Source organism: Prionailurus viverrinus, unplaced genomic scaffold (genome assembly GCF_022837055.1).
Source record: "Prionailurus viverrinus isolate Anna unplaced genomic scaffold, UM_Priviv_1.0 scaffold_38, whole genome shotgun sequence".
NCBI classification, from domain to species: Eukaryota; Metazoa; Chordata; class Mammalia; order Carnivora; family Felidae; genus Prionailurus; species Prionailurus viverrinus.
In genome coordinates this window covers 123,439-141,854 of record NW_025927606.1, presented here as the reverse complement: position 1 = coordinate 141,854, position 18,416 = coordinate 123,439, and the positions used below count along the sequence as shown (strand labels likewise).

Here is an 18,416-nt window from a genome sequence, read left to right as displayed (position 1 = left end):
CCCTCTTCCCCCTCCCCCCTCCCCTTTCCCCTCTTCCCCCTCCCCCCCTCCCCTTTCCCCCTTCCCCCACCCCCTCCCTTTCCCCTTCCCCACCCCCTCCCCTCCCCTCCCCTCCCCTTCCCCCTCCCCCCTCCCCCCTTCCCCCTTCCCCCTCCCCCTTCCCCCTTCCCTCCCCTCCCCTTCCCCTTCCCCCTCCCCTTCCCCTTCCCTCTTCCCCTCCCCTCCCCCTTCCCCCCTTCCCCCTCCCCCCTCCCCTTTCCCCCCTTCCCCTTTCCCCCCTTCCCCCTCTCCCCTCCCCTTCCCCTCCCCTCCCCTCCCCCTTCCCCTTTCCCCACTTCCCCCTCCCCTCCCTTTCCCCTTTCCCCTCTTCCCCCTCCCTCCCCTTCCCCTCTCCCTCTTCCCCCTCACTTCCCCCTTCCCCCCCTCCCCTCCCCTTCCTCTCTTCCCCTTCCCCCTCTCCCCTCCCCTTTCCCCTCTTTTCCCCCCTCCCCCTTCCCCTTTCCCCTCTTCCCCCTCTCCCCTCCCCTTTCCCTCCCCTTCCCCCTCCCCCCTCCCCTTTCCCCCCTTCCCCTCCCCCTTCCCCTTTCCCCCTCTTCCCCACCCCTTCCCCTTTCCCCTCTTCCCCCTCCCCCTTCCCCTTCCCCTCTTCCCCTCCCCCCTCCCCTTTCCCCTCTTCCCCCTCCCCCCTCCCCTTTCCCCTCTTCCCCCTCCCCTTCCCCTTTCCCCTCTTCCCCCTCCCCCCTCCCCTTTCCCCTCTTCCCCCTCCCCCCTCCCCTTTCCCCTCTTCCCCCTCCCCCCTCCCCTTCCCCTCTTCCCCCTCCCCCCTCCCCTTTCCCCTTCCCCCTCCCCCTTCCCCTTTCCCCTCTCCCCCTCCCCCTCCCCCTTCCCCCCCTTCCCCCTCCCCCCTCCCCCTTCCCCCCTTCCCCTTTCCCCCTTCCCCCTCCCCCCTCCCCTTTCCCCCCTTCCCCCTCCCCCTTCCCCTTTCCCCCCTTCCCCCTCCCCCTTCCCCTTTCCCCTCTTCCCCCACCCCCTTCCCCTTTCCCCTCTTCCCCCTCCCCCCTCCCCTTTCCCTCTTCCCCCTCCCCCCTCCCTTTCCCCCCTTCCCCTTTCCCCCCTTCCCCCTCCCCCCTCCCCTTTCCCCCCTTCCCCCTCCCCCTTCCCCTTTCCCCCCTTCCCCCTCCCCCTTCCCCTTTCCCCTCTTCCTCCTCCCCCTTCCCCTTCCCCTCTTCCCCCTCCCCCCTCCCCTTTCCCCTCTTCCCCCTCCCCCCTCCCCCCTCCCCCCTCACAGGCTCCACCTGGCCCGAGGCTCCTCTCTCCTGGGCTGCCGGAGACGGTGCCTGTGTCTCAAGCAATGTCACCAACGCGGGTTTCCAGATGAAGGCGAAGGACGGAATGAATGAGCCACAGCACTTGGCCTCCTGAGAGGCTTTTCTTCTTCTCTCTGCTTTTCTTTCTTCTTTTTTTAATGTTTATTTGTTTATAGAAAGAGAGCGTGCGCGTGCAGGGGAGGGAGAGCCGGAGACAGGATCCGAAGCAGGCTCCGGGCTCCGAGCTGTCAGCACAGAGCCCAATGTGGGGCTCGAACCCATGAATTGAGAGATCATGACCTGAGCCAAAGTCGGACGTTTAACCGACTGAGCCACCCAAGTGGCCCTGACCCTGCTTTTCTGACCCCCCAGCTGGGGGCAGATCCAGGATCACAGGGAAACGCCCGTCCAGTCCCACATTCACTTTATAGGTGGTATTTTTAAGGCGCTGCTTTGATTCAAATACGTGTGATCATCCAGCCTTCCAGACTTTTTTCAAGTCAGGTTTTAAAAAATACGGGTATTTCGATTAACATGCTGATTTTTCTACCTTTTCGGTGACAATGAGTTTTAGAACCATGTTTTCTTTTTCTTTTTTTTTTTTTTTTTCTTTAGAACCGTGTTTTCAAATAACGCGGTCCAGACTGCTTGGCTGTCATGAGTATGCTCCAGGCGCCCAGGGGGCCGGGGTCGGGCTTTCCCACTTTATTTTCATCGACTCTGTTGCTGAACCACCTTGGAACGTTGCTCAGCTCTGAGGGGTTCCAGCCCCTTTTTGCAGCTAACTCGGCATTGACTGACTGACCATGTGGTTGTCAACGTTGATTTTCTGTGACGACTGTGCTTTGACCTCTCTGACGTGATCTGTGCCGTGGTGTCTTCCGCAGAGAATTCTGCTGGATACAAGGAGACATGGGCAACAGCAGAAGCCAGTCGGGGCCGAGGTTTTGTTCACAGTTTCTCCCCGCGGAGCAGGCCGAGATCGATGGGTTGTTTGACGCTCTGTCATCGGAGAAGCAGCTCCCAGATACCTCCCCCAGGTCCTTCTCTCTGAGGGCAGTAAAGGTGAGAGCGGGACGTGGCCGTCAGCGTGAACTCCGGAGCAGGTGCTGTGGCCTTCGGGCCCAGGTCGGCTCTCCGTGGTTGTCTGATGGACGTATGGCACTCTGCGAAGTGCGTCTTCTGTAAAGGGCAGAGAGGATGCGTTCTCTGCTCCGCGGGCTGCGTGATCTCTATCGCGACCGTTCTGCCTCTGTGCCGCGGTGCGTTGGGGGACACTTCCAGCTTGAGACCAAAGGGGCCAGCCCTGCTCCCCGTCTCTTAAACCTTTGTCACCCGATTTCCCTCCGAGACCGGGTGGCGGACTGTCTGAGCCAGATTCGTGGGTCCAGAAACCACGGGTTCTTTTTTTTTTTTTTTTTTAATTTTCTGAGAGAGAGAGGGCACAAGTGAGTGAGGGACAGAGAGGGAGAGAGAGAGAGAGAGAGAGAGCAGGGCTCATGCTTAACCGATATGGGGCTTGAACTCCCGAAGTGTGAGATCATGACCTGAGCTGAAGTCCAACGCTTAACTGACTGAGCCCCCCAGGCGCCCCCAGCAACCGCAGTTTCAAGTGTACTTTGCCTTCAGATGAATTTGTAAGTGTTTGATGTTCTAGGAATTTAATGTCCTCCTAACAAAAGAATGACGTTTAAGTTCCGCGTTTACCTGACAGCGGGTTCAAACTGCCCATTTCCCCATCTGTGCACCCCGTTCCATGGAGCTTTTTTTTTTTAAATGTTTATTTATTTATGTAGAGAGACAGCATGAGCAGAAGGGCAGAGAGAGGGAGAGAGAAAGGATCCCAGGCCGGCTCCACACTGTCAGCACAGAGCCCGACACGGGGCTCGAACCCACGAAACGGTGAGATCATGAGCCAAAACCAAAAGTCGGACACGTGACCAGCTGAGCCACCCAGGCGTCCCCCATGGGGCTTTTTTAGCAGTGTGTTTGGCCAGACAGAGGCAAGACCACATCCTCCTGGGTGATGTGGAGGTTGCAGTGTGGGAAGGCGTTCCAGCAGCCGCCTCCTTTAGTATGTGCAGAGTGGGAGCTGGGGGGCCTTTGGGGATCCCCAACATGCTCACTTTGCAGCCGAGGAAATCGGCCGGGGAGGTTATCTCGGTCACAGCTATGTGCTGTGTGTGTGTGTGCGCGTGCACGTGTGTGTATGGATCTCCACTAAACCAAAGCACCCCAGTTTCCTGGGCCACCCACTTAGCTGAAGCAGACAGAACCAGCCAGGGCAATTACATTTTTTTCTTAACGTTTATTTATTTTTGAGAGAGAGACAGAGTGCGAGCAGGGGAGGGGCAGAGGGAGAGGGAGACACAGAATCCGAAGCAGGCTCCAGGCTCCGAGCTGTCAGCACGGAGCCCGACGGCGGGGCTCGAACCCGCAAACCGTGGGATCATGACCTGAGCTGAAGTCGGACGCTTAACCGACTGAGCCCCCCAGGCGTCCCGCAACCAGGCCAATTAAAGGCATGAGCGCAGGGTAGAAATGATGTGCACAAATGTGTATGTATCACGGTAAGTGGGGTGAAAGGTTGATCAGAAAACCGGGCCACTGAATGAAGTGTCTTCTGGGGAAGAAGGGTGGGTTGCTTTTTCAGGAGAACCTGGAAAACGTTGACAGAACTAGGAGTACTCTTGAGGGGAGCGTAGGAACCTGCCTTACAAGACCCCCAGGGTATCCGTCTTGTCACACACGGTGCGGACACAGCCCGCAGTTCCAGGAGAATCCAGTTTTCAGACCCCGCTGCAAAGAACGTTCGTGATTCAGTGTGTGTGTGACTTGCTCGCTCGCTCTCCATTTATTTGGAATCCCTGGAGCAAAGCAGATTTGATTGATGTTGGAGTGAAAACGGGGAGCGGTATTTACAGGGCGTTATTGACAAGATGTTAATTAAGAATTCGACGTAAATAAAATGTAATTAAAAAGACACATTGAACACCTTGGGTAAGAAGTAAGAGCTGGAGGAGAGCCGATCAGCTGTGCCCAGACATGTGTTCCACGCGTTAGTAAATTCAGACACGTACGTGGCTGCCACTGGTCTAGAATGAAGAAAGTGGAAGCAGAGGGAGGAGCAGCCAATGGCCAGAGGCAGGAATGACGTGGCCAATCTGGTGGGGACTGGAAAGTTGGCAGGGCAGGCTGGGCACAGACTGTGGAAGAGCCTCATGGCCAAGAGGAGCCACGAGCCAGGATGCGTCAGGCATGGGCATTTTGGGGGGGGTTTGATGCCCTTGGGTGGGTCCACGTGGAGTTAGCAAGGTTGAGTGCTGGTGGAAGCATCCGGGAGCAGCAGTGGGTGCTCTTGGTCCCTGGTCCTTTTCCTGCGATCCCGCCACACTTAGCTTGGCCCCATGTAGCCTTTTCTCCGGTTTGTCCCCAACAGAGTCACCTAGGGGAAGCCCTTCCCCCAGAGATGGTCACAAGACTGTACGATGGCATGCGGAGCCTCGACCTGCGGGGGAAGGCGAAGGGGCCCAGCGAGAGCGTCTCCCGGGAGCAGTTCACAATGTTCATGTCCCACTTGCTAAAGGGAAGCTCCGAGGAGAAGAGTCTTGTGATCATGAAAATGATTTCTGCCACAGAAGGTCCCGTGAAAGCGAGAGAAGTCCAGAAGGTAGCCAGGCCGCGAGACCCTTTAGGAGGTTTCGTGTCCTCACCTGGGGGCTTAGGATGAGGGTGGGACACAGGGAGACGTCCCCCTGGGGGGACCCTGGTGAGGTCAGGACCCTGGACAGAGGCCTTGGTGAGCGTGAATGCCCTTTGTGTGATCTCGTCCCACCCTGTGGCCCATGATGGTCGGCATTGAAAAGATAAACGCCCTTCCCTGTGCTGATAGGAGGTAGGTCATGGGTCAGGGTGGAAATGTTACTCATGGTAAAACTGTGGTCTTGCAGTTCACAGAGGATCTGGTTGGCTCTGTAGTGCACGTGCTAAACTACAGACAGGAGCTGAGAGGCTGGACCCAGAAGAGGGGCCCGGGCCCCCCGCCCGGGGTGCAGGTGCTGGCCACCCAGCTCTTCTCCGAGATGGAACCCCGAGGCAAGTGGCCCGTGCGCTCGCCCACTGAGGCCTTGGCGCCTAGACTGGTACCCCACGGTCTCAGTTACTGTAGCCTTGTCGTGAAGCTTTGAAATCCATAAACGTGAGTCCTCCAGCTCTGTTCTGGATTATCTTCTGGGCTGGCCATAAGACGTGCCTCGATAGACTTGAAAGGATTGAAATCCTACAAAGTATGTTCTGCAACCACGATGGGATGAACCAGAGGCATTTGGGAAATTCACAAACAGGCAGAAATTAACATAATTGTTTGTACTGTTTCCTCTTATTCTGCAAGGTCAGCAGTGATGTCCCCACTTTTGTTTCTGATCTCAGTCATTTGAGGCTGTTGATTTTTCTCGATCAGTCTAGCTGAAGGTCTCTCGGTTTTTGGTGGATGTTTTCAGAGAGCCCACTTTTGATGCAGTTGGTTTTCTCTGTGTGTTTCTTCCTTCCTTTGTCTCTATCCTAGTCTTTCTTTCTCGGGGCTTCAGATTTAGTTTGGTCTAGTTTCTTTAGCTCCCTAAGGTTGAAGTTTAGGTTATTGATTCGAGATCTCTCTTCTTTTTCAATATAGGCATTTACGGCTATACATTTCCCTCTAAGCACTGCTTTAGCTGAATCCCATAAGTTTCGGTACATGTTGTGTGTGTGTTCATTCCTCTTGGTATTTTCTAACTTCTCTTTGATTCCTCCTTTGTTTGGTCTGTTGCTTGCTTAGATGTGTGTTATTTGACTTCTACACGTTTGTGGATTTCCCAAATCGCCTCCTGTTAGTGATTTGTAATTTCATTCCATTGTGGTTGAAGAACGTACTTGGTATGATTTCAGCCCTTTTAAATTTACTGAGGCATGCTTTACACACTAGTTTATATGCGGACTCTTCCAGAGAATGTGCCGTGTGCACTTGAGAATCATGTATATTCTATTCCCGTTGGATGAGAAACCATACGTGTTTGAATTCACTTGGGATTTAAAAATACCTTTTTTGGTTTGGTCTACTTCAAATGAATCCCAATTCATGCAAATGAATCCCTTGGCAAAGTAGATTTGTTTTATAAAAGCATTCTTTTATTATAAAGCTGGATTTTAAAACGCATTTTGGACACAGGTCATATTTCAAAAACCAAGCGGTGAAATTTGGAACTTGGACAGAAGAAGAACAATACGTATAAAATATCAGTGGTCTGTCTTCTGTTACCACCACCATATCGCCTCCATTCTTCGTGGATAAGAGATATAAAACAGGACTGTAGATAGATGTGAAGCATAATTCAGAGTTCATGAAACCCGTTCTTCCCAGATAAACTGGGGTGGGGGGTGTCCAGTAAGTTACCCAGCCACTACCCTGACTTGCCTGGAGAACATCACGCTTGGAAAGCTTTGCCAACTGGCTGTGTTGAGTAGAGGCTCTCAGAGAGCGGCTTTTGGTGTGGCTGTCTCCGGAACACCCACTGGAGGGCTTTGGGGCTGGGCCCACGGGTGAGGCCTGGCTGTCTCCTGGGCCTCTGAAGCGCAGCTTGCAGAGGAGAAAAGGTGCGGCTGTCAGATGGTCAAGATCACTGCCGTCCAATAAAAATGGAATGCAGGCACTGATGCGAGCCACATTGTGAAACTGTAAATCTTCCAGTAGCCACGTTGAAAGAGGAAAAAGAAACAGGGGAGTTAACTTTTCACGTGTCCAGAGTATACTCTAACATCAGCGGTCACCATAAAAGGTGATCGGGGTATCTTACATTTCTTTTTGGATACCAAATCTTTGGAATCAGGGCCGCATTTTGCACTAACCGCACAGCTCTGTCCAAATGAGCGTCACGGCAGGTGCTCTGATGGGGGTCGTGGATGTCAGCTGATGCGATGGCCCCACTGGTTGTGTCTCCCCCTCCCCTAGGCAGCGAGGAGCTTCCGGGGCCTCAGCAGCTGGACCGTGACTTTGACCGAGCCGTGATCGAGGACTGGGTGTTCAGGGCCCCCCACGTGGCCACGTTCCTGAGTGTGGTCATCCACAGAGGCTTTCTCCTCCCACGCTTGTCCCTCGATCTGGCCCCCCTGGTCCCTGAGCGTCACGTGGACCAGGAGAGGGTGTTTGAGAGCATCCTGGACGTGCCGGCGGTCATCTACATCAACGCCCACCTGCCCAGGGAGCAGCGGCACCGCTGGCACCTGCTCTTCTCATCTGAGCTCCACGGGCACAGCTTCGCCCAGCTCTGTGGGCGCATCACCCACCAGGGCCCCTGCGTGCTGCTGCTCGAGGACCGTGATGGCCACGTGTTCGGTGGGTTTGCGTCCTGCTCCTGGGAGGTCAAGCCTCAGTTTCAAGGTGAGATTTGGCCCCCCAAAACCGCAGGCAGTAGCACGGGGTTTGTTGAGACTTCCGGCCTCGCGGTTGCTGCCTGGGGACCCCCGAGCCGAGCAGGGCGTGAGCGGGGCTTTCTTCTGTGTCCTCCAAGTGCTGTTCTGGATGTGGTCAGGAGAAAGGAGACGCTGCCTCATGTGGTCTGGTGCTTCCTGGGTTTCTTCTGTGATTCTGGCAGCAGAGGAGGCAGAGAGGACAGGGATCCCGACCCCGGATTCAGGCCCGGCATTAATAAACCGCGCCGGGTCCGGGCCACGGGGAGGCTGGGGGCTTGGGCTGCTCCTGTCCGCTGGGTGTCTCCTCCATGGGCCGCCCCCCTTCCTGGACAGCCCGTCCCCTGCCCGTGCGTCTGCGTGGCTGCTTCTGTCTTTCCCTTCTGCCCGGGTTTTTCAGTCTTGTGACTTCGTTGTAATTCGAACGCTCTTGATGTGACTTTCTGTGCACTGGACGGCGGTCTTTTAAGGAAATTTTTCCGCTTCCGTAAAGAAAAGTGCTCTGAGAAACATTTTTAAAGGACCATTCATCTCCTGGGCAGCAGGCTGCTCACACACTCAGAAGTGATGTCCCTGCGTGAGCCCCGGCGTGTGGCCCCGGAGGGTCTTCTCGGCTGTGAAACGGGCCTTTCCTGGAGGTTCTGGGAGACCTGACGCGGCCCTGTCCTCACGCCCAGGAGCCAAATGGTTAATACCGGCCCTGAACAGGTCCTTAGACAAGACAGACGGGGTGGAGGGGCGCCTGGGTGGCGCAGCCGGTTAAGCGTCCGACTTCAGCCAGGTCACGATCTCGCAGTCTGTGAGTTCGAGCCCCGCGTCGGGCTCTGGGCTGATGGCTCAGAGCCTGGAGCCTGTTTCCGATACTGTGTCTCCCTCTCTCTCTGCCCCTCCCCCGTTCATGCTCTGTCTCTCTCTGTCCCAAAAATAAATTTAAAAAGTTGAGGAAAAAAAATTAAAAAAAAAAAAAGACAGACGGGGTGGAAAGGCAGTCCCTTGGGGACAGGGACTGCGTGTCTGAACTAGGTCATCTGTTCGTCCCCAGCCTTCTCTCCATGCCACTCTGGGGGGGCCTCCTGACCAGCCCCCTGGTTTCCCCTCTCACCTTCCGGTCCATCCATCGTGTCCCAGCGCGTCTGACCTGCTGCCCTTCCTCTGAGACCCTGAACGCTGCCCACAGGAGGTCGCCTCTTCTCTCCAGCCTCCTGACCCGCGCCTGTCCCCCGGTGCTTTGTGTGCAGTCTCCCCGGACCCCCTGCAAGCGGCACCCTCCCATCCTCTGATTCGGCACACGCTTCTCTTCCTCTCCCCCCGACCCGTTGGCATGGCCTCCTCGTCGGGACTCAGCGCGAGGTCACCTCCTCCAGGAAGCCTTCCCAAACGTGGGAGGGCCATGTGCTCCCTGCGCATCCTCTGTCACACTGCACACCTCTGCACACCTTCCTCCACTCCGCGAGCTTCTGCGGGCCGGGACGTCGTGTCCAGGTGGCACAGCTGCCATTACCGGGTGGGTGGGAGGAGCTGAATCCCCGAGATCCTGTTTGTTCTAGGATTTGCGTTTCTCTGGGTTTCAGAATGTCCTAGATCTTGAATCCCGTTGCTGCCACCAGCCCTTCTCCACTGTGTCCGGGACCCCCAAGAGTGCCCACGTGTCAGTGACTCCCGTGGAGCACCTGCAGGTCTCAGGCTACGGTCCTCCTCGTGGCCGTGATTTATTATGGCAAGAGGACACGGGGCAAGGTCGGCAAAGGGACAGGGGCCAGCTTCCAGAGCCCTCTCCCCGGGGTCACACGGGACACGCTCGATTCCCCAGCAATGAGGCGTGAGAGCACATGTGAGGTGCCGCCCTCCAGGGCTGCTCGGTAGGGACTCAGCACCCCGGGTTTTATCGGGGGCCGGTCATGTGAGCGCCCTCTGCCTGGCACGTGCCCAAATCCCGGAGTCCCGGGACGAAAGCAGGTGCTCGGCCTCAACCACACCGTTTGCACAAAAGGGTCGGCCCAGGGAGCCGCTCTCGCCAGCTCTGGGAGCAGGGGACCCTCCAAGCCCCCAGATGGCGGCTGAGCGACCCTTCTGGGGGCCGCAGTCTCAGCCCTGCTGCGTTAGCTCACCTCTTGTCCCCACCCTCCTTGTCACCGTGTCTGGGGGAAGGAATGGGGCATCCTCCCCCCACCCGGCCCTGCTCAAGGCCTTGGGGGAGTGACAGGTGCTGTCCGCTCGGTTGGGGGCTCGGCCTCAGCATTTGGAAGAACACGCCTGCGAGTCGCGTGGACTTCCGCCCCTCCCAGCCCCTTTGGCATTATCTCCAGGCTGTTTCTGCTGGTTTTAAAGTTTTATTAGCGAGCAGGCTTAGTCTTCGGTAAGAACGGTGGAAAAATGCCAGCTCCCAACTTTCCAACCCCAGTCCGTGCTGTTCCGAGACGTGAGGGCAGAGGTCCGGCAGAGGGCAGCCTCGCGTCCCAGACGCAGGTCAGGTTCAGCGCAGGAGCTGCCCTAACTGCTTGACGTTGCGGGCCTGACGTGCAGCAGCTGCCGAGTCGCTTCTGTTTTGCTTACGTTTCTGTGGTGCGGTGGACAGACTGGCGGCTTTGGGCCGAGCAGACGGTCTCCCCAGTGCCGGGCGGGGGGCTCGCCTTCCCCGGCCTGAGCTCCCCGGCACCGCATGAACTGGTGCTGCGCAGAAAGGCCGCCTGTGAGCGCCGCGGGTGGTGGCAGGTGCTGAAGCCACGGCTGTCCCTTGGGTAGCGGGTATCGCTGATGTGACCTAGATGAGCCTTCTCTGGTGGCTTGACGGCTTTGCGGCCAATAATGACTCCTTGGACCCTCGCCCCTAGGGAGGGAGCCCCCACGTGGCCCTCCCGACACGGCCCTCCCTGCGAGAGCACACCCGGATGCCCTTGAAGGAGGCCCCCTGCTGCCGACCACGTGCACTTGGCGGGCCTGTCGCCTCGCTTAGCGTCTGGGACCAAGGAAGTGTTGGTGGAAAGCCAGCCTTGGGGTTGCAGGACAAAGTGATGCTTGCACGGGCACCCGGGGCAGCAGGGTGGGACCAGGCAGTTCATCGGCCCGAAAACACCCCAGCCTTCTGGGGCTACATAAGCCCGTGGACTCAAGCCGGAGTCTTTCGCCTGGAGTAAAGCCCTCTGTCGTGTGGCCCCAGGCTCATCTGTCTTGCCCTCTGACCCCGGCGCTCACAAACCCCGCAGTGTGGCCAGGGTCCCCTCGGTTCCCTGCCTGCCCATGTCTTGTCCCACCACGGGGTCCCTCCCCCAGGAAGTGCTTTCTCTCAGCCACCTCTGGTTCAGGATGTCCCTCGTGACCTTGGGTCCACCCCCCTCTCCTCGTGGATCTCTCTGGATTGGAGGCCCAAGGGTTTCCTGCCCAGACTCTGCCAGCTGAGGTGTCCCCCCCACACCCCGCCCCGCAGAGCCCTCTGGGACTCGAACCCCCTTTCATATCCATCGTCAGCATTCATGCTGCCGGACTGTTCCTTCCCACCTCGCGAGTGGCCGGACCCCCCAAAGTACTGGCAGCTGGTTGTTGAGTTTCTTGTACAGGTGATTTGATATCAGGTGTCTTCACGATGTCCCCGGGGAGCCAGACCTCAGGGCCGCGTTCTCACAACTGTGGGGAGTATCCCCTGTTTGGTCCCCACCCAGGGAGGTCCCTGGGGGCCCCCTGTGTGGCCTCCATCCCTGTCCGTGGTGCTGACGGTGCTGGTGGAGAGGAAATCGCAGCGGGCAGGAGGGAGTCCCTGAGCCTTAGGATGCTGGTCATTTCCAGAGTGGTGACCGCCGCCTTCCCTGAGGGGCACGCACACGTCCACACTCATGCCCGGAGGGGAGGCAGAGGGTCGCGGTTGCCCATGTGTTCCTTTTCCGGCCGCAAGTGCCCCGGGGGCCACTGTGCACCTGCAGGCTTTCTCCCCCCGGAAGATGCATTCCTTCAGACTGGGGACACATCCACTCAGTGTCACGTGCCCACTGGAGGGGACTGTGCTGGTGAGGCTCCTGCGTGAAGGGGAGACTGCTCTTTTGACTTGAGTGCACTCGGTGGGCGAGCAGTGGCCGATTCCCCTTCTGTCTTCCTTGGTGAGAGCTGGAAGGTGTCCCCAGCAAGCTGCTGGTACACTCACCACCACCACCCCCACCCCTGCCCTGAGCTCACCTCTGGGTGCCTGGGGTGGGGGGGGCGCTGGTGGGGGGACAGCGAGAAGGCCCGGCCTCTGCGGGGTCTGGGACCTGCCCACTGACCCCTGGTGGCCACGGTCCCGGTGTGTGGTGAGCTCCGGGGGCACAGGAAGACCCGTGTGCAGAGTTTGCCTTGTGAGCTGTGGCTTCTTTGTGGTCCCTGCTTGTCCTGGTGCCCAGCTCACATTGGTGACCCTGCTTGTCCACACCCTGCTCACTTTCAGGGGACGACAGGTGCTTCCTGTTCTCTACCTCCCCCCGCATGGCTGTGTATACCTCCACGGGCTACAACGACCACTACATGTACCTGAATCACGGGCAGCAGACCATCCCAAACGGCCTGGTAAGGACTTGAGGAGAGCAGGGGACGTGCCACCTTGGTGCTGTCCTTCCCGCAGCGGGGCCAGTCCCGACGTGCCCAGGCCAACGCTCTCCCCGCGAGCCAGGGGAGCCGTATGCGCTGGGTCGCGTGCGTGAGCCGTGTTCATTCTGCGCGGGTCTCCGTGCTGGCGTGACAGCTGGGACGGAAGTCTCTCCTGCACGGTCGGGGTGTGTGTCAGTGGCTGGTGTGCAAACGGTGGATGCGGCCAGTTTTCCCGGGGTCAGCTGGCCGGCCTGTGGCCTTTGTGGCTGGCGATGAGCTGGGGGAGGGGCACGCCCCGACCTGGGTCCCGCCCCGGACCCGTCGGGCGTTGTCAGTGGGCGACTCACAAAACCGGGGCTCCCGTCAGGGTGAACACACTTCCTATCTGCTCTGTGCCGTGGCCCGAGACTCAGCCATGGGAGGAAGACGGTGGGGGTGAAGGCCAAGGGTGGGTGGGGGGAGTGGGAGCTGGGTCGGGTGCCCACCAACGGGCCCCCACCTGTACCTGTGAGCCAGTTTGGTTCACGTGACAAATGGGTCCCCTGCCAGCTCCCCAGCCTGTCTCTTTTCTCTGCTTCTTAACACGAAGCAGCTTTCGGGAAACTCCAGCTCTGTGCTCGCCGGTCCACCTTGTCCCAACGGAGACGGCCTCCGTGTTCCTTCCCAGGCTGCTGCAGGGCCTCCGCGGGGCCGCCTGAGGACCCTGGAAAGGGCAGTTGGGTGGTCTCCGGAGCAGCACCCAGTGGGTCCTCAGTAATCAGCCCGAGAGAGAGGCAGCCCTGAGAGTCGGCAGCTCCTGCTGTGGTGTCTCGCTCAACTTCAGTCGCCCGCCACCAGGGGCGCCAGAGGGCGGAGGTGGCGGGGACGTCGGGGAAGCTCATCCGGGAGGCTCGGTCCCCCGGCCACCTGCTGAGCGTGACCACGTGGCGGGGGGGGGGGGGGGGGGCGGCGCGCGGAGAGAAGGGGCATGAATCGCCCCGGGTCTGCTTCCTATGTCTGGTCCCTGCGGTCGCCCGCACCCCGTAGGCGACGTGCAGTGTCCCGGTCTGAGCGAGCCAGGCACCTGTCCGGGGATCCGGACGCGGGTTTTCCAACCTCGGGATCCGTGCTGACCTCTCGCCTCCTCCTTTCGCGGTTGGGGTCTCGGGGCCGTGACCTCCGGTTTTGGGCGTGCTCTGCTGTCACTGGTCCCCCCGGCCCCGGGAGGAGGCGCCGCGATGACCGTCTTAGCGGCTTGGGACGGGTGCCGGGATGCTGAAATTGCTGCGCTGTGTGTGTGTGTTTCGCAGTTAAAAAAAGGCGGAGGAAAACCGCATCCGCCTCTGAGCCGCCTGGTCTCCGTCTGCGGCTTAAGGCAGGTGCGGGGGGGGCATCGGACGGAGGAGGCGCTGACGCTCGGCCCCCACCCCCCGCAGGGCATGGGCGGACAGCACAATTACTTTGGGCTGTGGGTTGATGTCGATTTCGGGAAAGGACACAGCAAGGCCAAGCCCAAGTGCACCACGTACCACAGCCCTCAGCTGTCCGCCCAGGAGGACTTCCGGTTTGAGAAGATGGAGGTGTGGGCAGTGGGCGAGGCGCCGGGTTCGCAGCAGGTGAGCGCGGGCCGTCGCTCCGCGTGTCGTGTCTCCGCGGGCCGTCTCTCCGCTCACGGCGTCTCTGCCCTCCGTGTGCTGTCTCTCCCCTTTCCACGTGTCGCATGTCGTCTCTCCGTGGGCCATCCTCTCTCCGCGTGTCGCCTGTCTCTCTGCGTCTCTGCTCTCTGCATGTCGCCTGTCGTCTCTCCGTGTGCTGTCTGTCCGCTCTCTGCGCGCTGCCCCTGTGCTCCTGCATCTGGAGGTGGTTTATCCGGAACTCATTCCCAGCGGCTGCTGCTGGACCGAGAGATGCCCGCGGGTGAAGGGCAGAGCTGGGAGTCCTGTCGGGCTCCGTGCGGTTTGGTGGAGGAAACCGGTTCTGGAACAGGGCCCTGCCCCAGGTGGGAACCCGGGCGGGTGCACAGCCCGTCTGCAAGACGAGGGGGCTCCGGGGTTCCTTCTCGTTCCGGGGTCCTGCGATGGGCCCTCTGCCCCTCATGACCCCCAACGATGGTTCCCAGGCTGGGGGGCACCTCACTGAGGACACCACAGCCCCCACTGTGTTCTCCTTGTGGCCAACAGTGGGATACTGATCCTGCTGTCATGAGCTTGAAGTCAGCAGGACGTTCCTGCTTGTCCCCGGCTGTCGGGGAGATGCTCACCTCCCTTCCCTTCTTCCCAAGGCCCAGAGGAACAGGAGCATCCTGACTGTGGACCCTGAGGCCCAGGCGCTGCTGGAGATCATCGGGCGCCCTCGCCACAGCCAAGGGCTCCAGGACGTCCCGGAGGATGAGTGAGGAGCCCCCCGGGCTCAGGCCTCCCCAGAGCTGGATCCCGGCTGCCCTGTGCAGGGCACAGCCTGCAGACCCCTCCCTCTGTCGCACGTGCTCAAGTTCAACACAGAGCCATGCTGGTCACGTCCGGGACCACTCGGAACGCAGTAAAATTCTTTTGCTGCTGTATACGGATCGGTCAGTGACTCTCCCAGAAGTTCCGAGGGCCAGCAACCTGGTCCTTGTGTTGTTTCTTGCCGAGGCAATCCGGGGACACAGACGCCGAGGCCTCTGCCTGGCATTTGATAGGCAAGTGCCTTCCTGCCGCGCAGGACGGGTTCCATGTGCCGGGGGTGCTTGGCCTCTGCTCAGGACCCTGCAGCCGAAACCGTGCCTTGATGTTGCATTTCAGCTGGTCAAGGGCAGAGGCATTGGGGTGTGGGTCTCCGCGCTTTTGGGGAGCAGCTTCCCCTGACATGAAATTTCTGTGTTGATAAAGCAGCACAAACAGTGCGCTGGGGGGGTGGGGGTGGGGGGAGGGTGGGTGGGTGGGCGGGGAGAGCCAAAGACTCGGGAGAGAGCAGGTGTCCCCGTGCGACGGGTCCTCAGTGGTTTGCAACTGGGCTCCACATCCGCCCTTCTCAGCTGGTTTTAAAGGAGCCTGTGCCATGATCTACGGATCACTGCCAAGGTGTGGTTCTGTCACCGATTTAAACGTGGGGAGGGCAGAAGCCCCGCCACGTCCCATCGCATAAACTGGTGGTGAGTCACTGGGAAGTACTGACCCGGGTTCCTGACCCTGGCACCGCCTCCTCAGTGTCGTCCCCTGGGCCAGAGCGGCTCCCAGAGGGGGGTGACGGGCCATTCGATAGCAGGGACTCACTTTGAACCAACTCGAGTGACCCCGGCCGCTAACTGCGATCTAGGTGGGTGTCTGAGACGGGCTGGAGGAAACCAGCCGCACCGAGAAGTCCTTTCCCGAAGAGCTGTGGGCTCGTCTCCAGAACACGTATCTCCTCCTCGCCTCTCTCGCCGTAGACTTTTCACCTTCTGCAGACCTGACGAAGAACGTGACCCCTTATGATCGACATCGCCGGATTCTAAGCCATCGTCAGCTGAGCTGTGGGCATTTTTCAACTTCTGCTTTTGCTGCCCAGAGGCTCCTCCAACTTTGCACTCGGCAGTCCCCCCCCGGCCGGGCGGAGGGCCTTGCAAACTAGAAGGCACGCGCGTGCCCGGCCAGCGCGCAGAGGGACAGCGGCCTGACACAGACTTAGTCACTGTTGATTCTGCTTAAAAAAGCCGGCTTTTAATAAGCTTCTCTGGTACGTTGTGTGCTGTTCTCAGCTGCTGGGATCCCAGGCACAGGACATTAGGATCCTCAGATCTCTCTGTAGTAAGTTCTATTTATTACCGAAAATCCAAAGAGTTAGGTAGGTTCTGCACCTTCAGTTTGTTGAGGCATTTGTTTTCACGGAAAGGAAACTAGGGGCGCCTGGGTGGCTCAGTCGGTTGGGCGTCCGACTTCAGCCCAGGTCACCATGTCAAGGTTCGTGGGGTCGAGCCCTGCGTCGGGCTCTGTGCCGACAGCTCGGAGCCTGGAGCCTGCTTCCGATTCTGTGTCTCCCTCTCTCTGCCCCTCCCCCACTCACGCTCTGTCTCTCTGAAAAAGGAGCAAATAGGGGCGCCTGGGTGGCGCAGTCGGTTAAGCGTCCGACTTCAGCCAGGTCACGATCTCGCGGTCCGTGAGTTCGAGCCCCGCGTCGGGCTCTGGGCTGATGGCTCAGAGCCTGGAGCCTGTTTCCGATGCTGTGTCTCCCTCTCTCTCTGCCCCTCCCCCGTTCATGCTCTGTCTCTCTCTGTCCCAAAAATAAATAAACGTTGAAAAAAAAAAATTAAAAAAAAAAAAAGGAGCAAATATAAAAAACATTTTTTTTGTCAATGCAACTCCATACCTCACTAATAACAGGTCTGCTGGTATCTGTACCTTAAATACCTTCACTGCTGCCTCTGTTTATGGCTGTCAGAGAGGGTCACACTTTGTCGGCCCGCTTTCCTTCCTTCTGCTCATTGTCATCAGAGTTCAGATTACAGCCCAGGGTCTGTCTCCCAAGACGGCACCCTCACGCGAGGAAGGGCGGGCGCCTCCGGGCGCTCGGCAGCCTGGGGTCGGGCGGGGGGCGGGGGGGGTGGGCGTTCAGCCTTCCGGTGACCTCTTTGGGTGCGAGGCTCTCCGCACACAGACCTGCTCTCTGCACACGCGCCACCGGGCCTGGGAAGCATGTGGTCTTAACGAATGAAGAGTTGGTTCTTTTGTGCAACAGGAATAAGAATTGGGGACCCGTGGTTTCCCCTTGAGTGAAGACCAATCAGGGCCCCAGAAGGTGCTCGAAGGAGGAGGCAAAAGCATGTCGTTTGTGGTGCGACCATGGCTACTGTTCGTTTTTTCCCCCACCGCGTTTCCTTTACTTCAAAAAACGGCCAGATGTGTACACGGTAAGGAAGCTTGAAACACACATGTGTTTTCCGCGACGGCGTGTCCCCCGCTCTCATTTTTTTTGGTGGAGATCACTGAGTCTCCCCATCTGTGATTTTTTGTCGGGAAGACGAAACTCTTAGAAGTTGAATGGTTGGATCCAAAAGATGCCTCTTAATTTAGAGGCTGACCCATGAGCCAACCTCTTTTGAGGTTTTATAGCCCTGCCATACGGGAGCACCTGTTTGCTGCGTTGGTGCGGACACTGTGTTCAAACTTCGTTTTCATGGACCTCATCGCGTCTCAGCTTCATTTTTTCAAAAGCCGTCTGTGTCCTGCCCTCCTGGTGTCCTAGGGTGTCGGGTTTCTTCTGACTGATGTGCAAGAGCGCTTTTTGGAACGAAGCAAAGTAGCTGGTGACTTGCATGCTAAGTATTTTTCTCCAGTTTGTCGGACTTGATTTTTCTATACGTGAATTTCGCATTTTGTCCCATTTAGCCAGCGTTTCCCCTTAAGGCTTCTGAGATTTGTGGTATGCTTGGAAAGTTGTTTGCCCACTCTGTGATTTAAAAAAAAAAAAAAATGCTGTTTTCTGCTGCTGCCCCTCTGCTTTGCATTTTTCCTTCTAAATTTTTGATCCATTCAAAACGGATTTAAGGTTTTGGTTTTTTTTTAATGTGTTATTTATTTTTGAGACAGAGGGAGAGCGTGAGCAGGGGAGGGGCAGAGAGAGAGGGAGACACAGACTCCGAAGCGGGCTCCAGGCTCTGAGCCGTCAGCACAGAGCATGACGCGGGGCTTGAACCCACAGTCCGCGAGATCGTGACCTGAACCAGAGCCGGGTGCTTAACCGACTGAGCCACCCAGGCGCCCCCATTCAAAATGTATTTTCAAATGTACCTCTATCTTGTCCCAAAATAAATTCCAGTACCTTTTATGTTAAGTGGTACATTTCTCTCCCACTGACTTAGAAGTTCTGTCTGTCTCATCACCTGAGTGTCTCTTTGAACTTGAGTCTCTACCTCATGCTTTAAGTCGTGGTGTTTTATGATAAAAAATGCCAGAGCTGTTCCCCGATGACTTCCGGTTTCTTTTGGAATGTTCCTCCCTGTGCCTGCCTGTTGATTTTCTCCGACCGCTGGTAACCCTTCCAAAAAGTTTGATGGTTGCATTTTGGAGACCGCATCGAACGTAGATTGGCACAGGCAGGGCGGACATCTGGCGCATGTGGCTTCCTCCTGTCCCCGATGATGGGAACATCGAAGTTTGCGATGTAGATTTTGTCGTTAGT

At 58.2% G+C, this 18,416-nt stretch overlaps 1 protein-coding gene across 4 annotated transcripts in view; it reads left to right on the top strand.

The window, feature by feature from the left end:
* The window catches only part of MEAK7 (MTOR associated protein, eak-7 homolog), a 21,342-nt gene extending 5,091 nt beyond the window's left edge, over positions 1–16,251 (top strand). For 3 of the 4 annotated variants that reach the window (XM_047846307.1, XM_047846308.1, XM_047846306.1), the window contains exons 2-8: positions 2,195–2,372; positions 4,747–4,977; positions 5,258–5,402; positions 7,291–7,719; positions 12,160–12,278; positions 13,715–13,894; positions 14,560–16,251. In XM_047846307.1, the coding sequence (XP_047702263.1) occupies positions 2,220–2,372; positions 4,747–4,977; positions 5,258–5,402; positions 7,291–7,719; positions 12,160–12,278; positions 13,715–13,894; positions 14,560–14,673 (1,371 nt within the window). In that variant the 5' untranslated portion in view covers positions 2,195–2,219 and the 3' untranslated portion in view covers positions 14,674–16,251. Of the gene's footprint in view, positions 1–1,213; positions 2,373–4,746; positions 4,978–5,257; positions 5,403–7,290; positions 7,720–12,159; positions 12,279–13,714; positions 13,895–14,559 lie in introns of those variants that run through there. The other variant, XM_047846309.1, reaches the window with a different exon arrangement.
* The last annotated feature ends 2,165 nt before the right edge of the window (positions 16,252–18,416 follow it).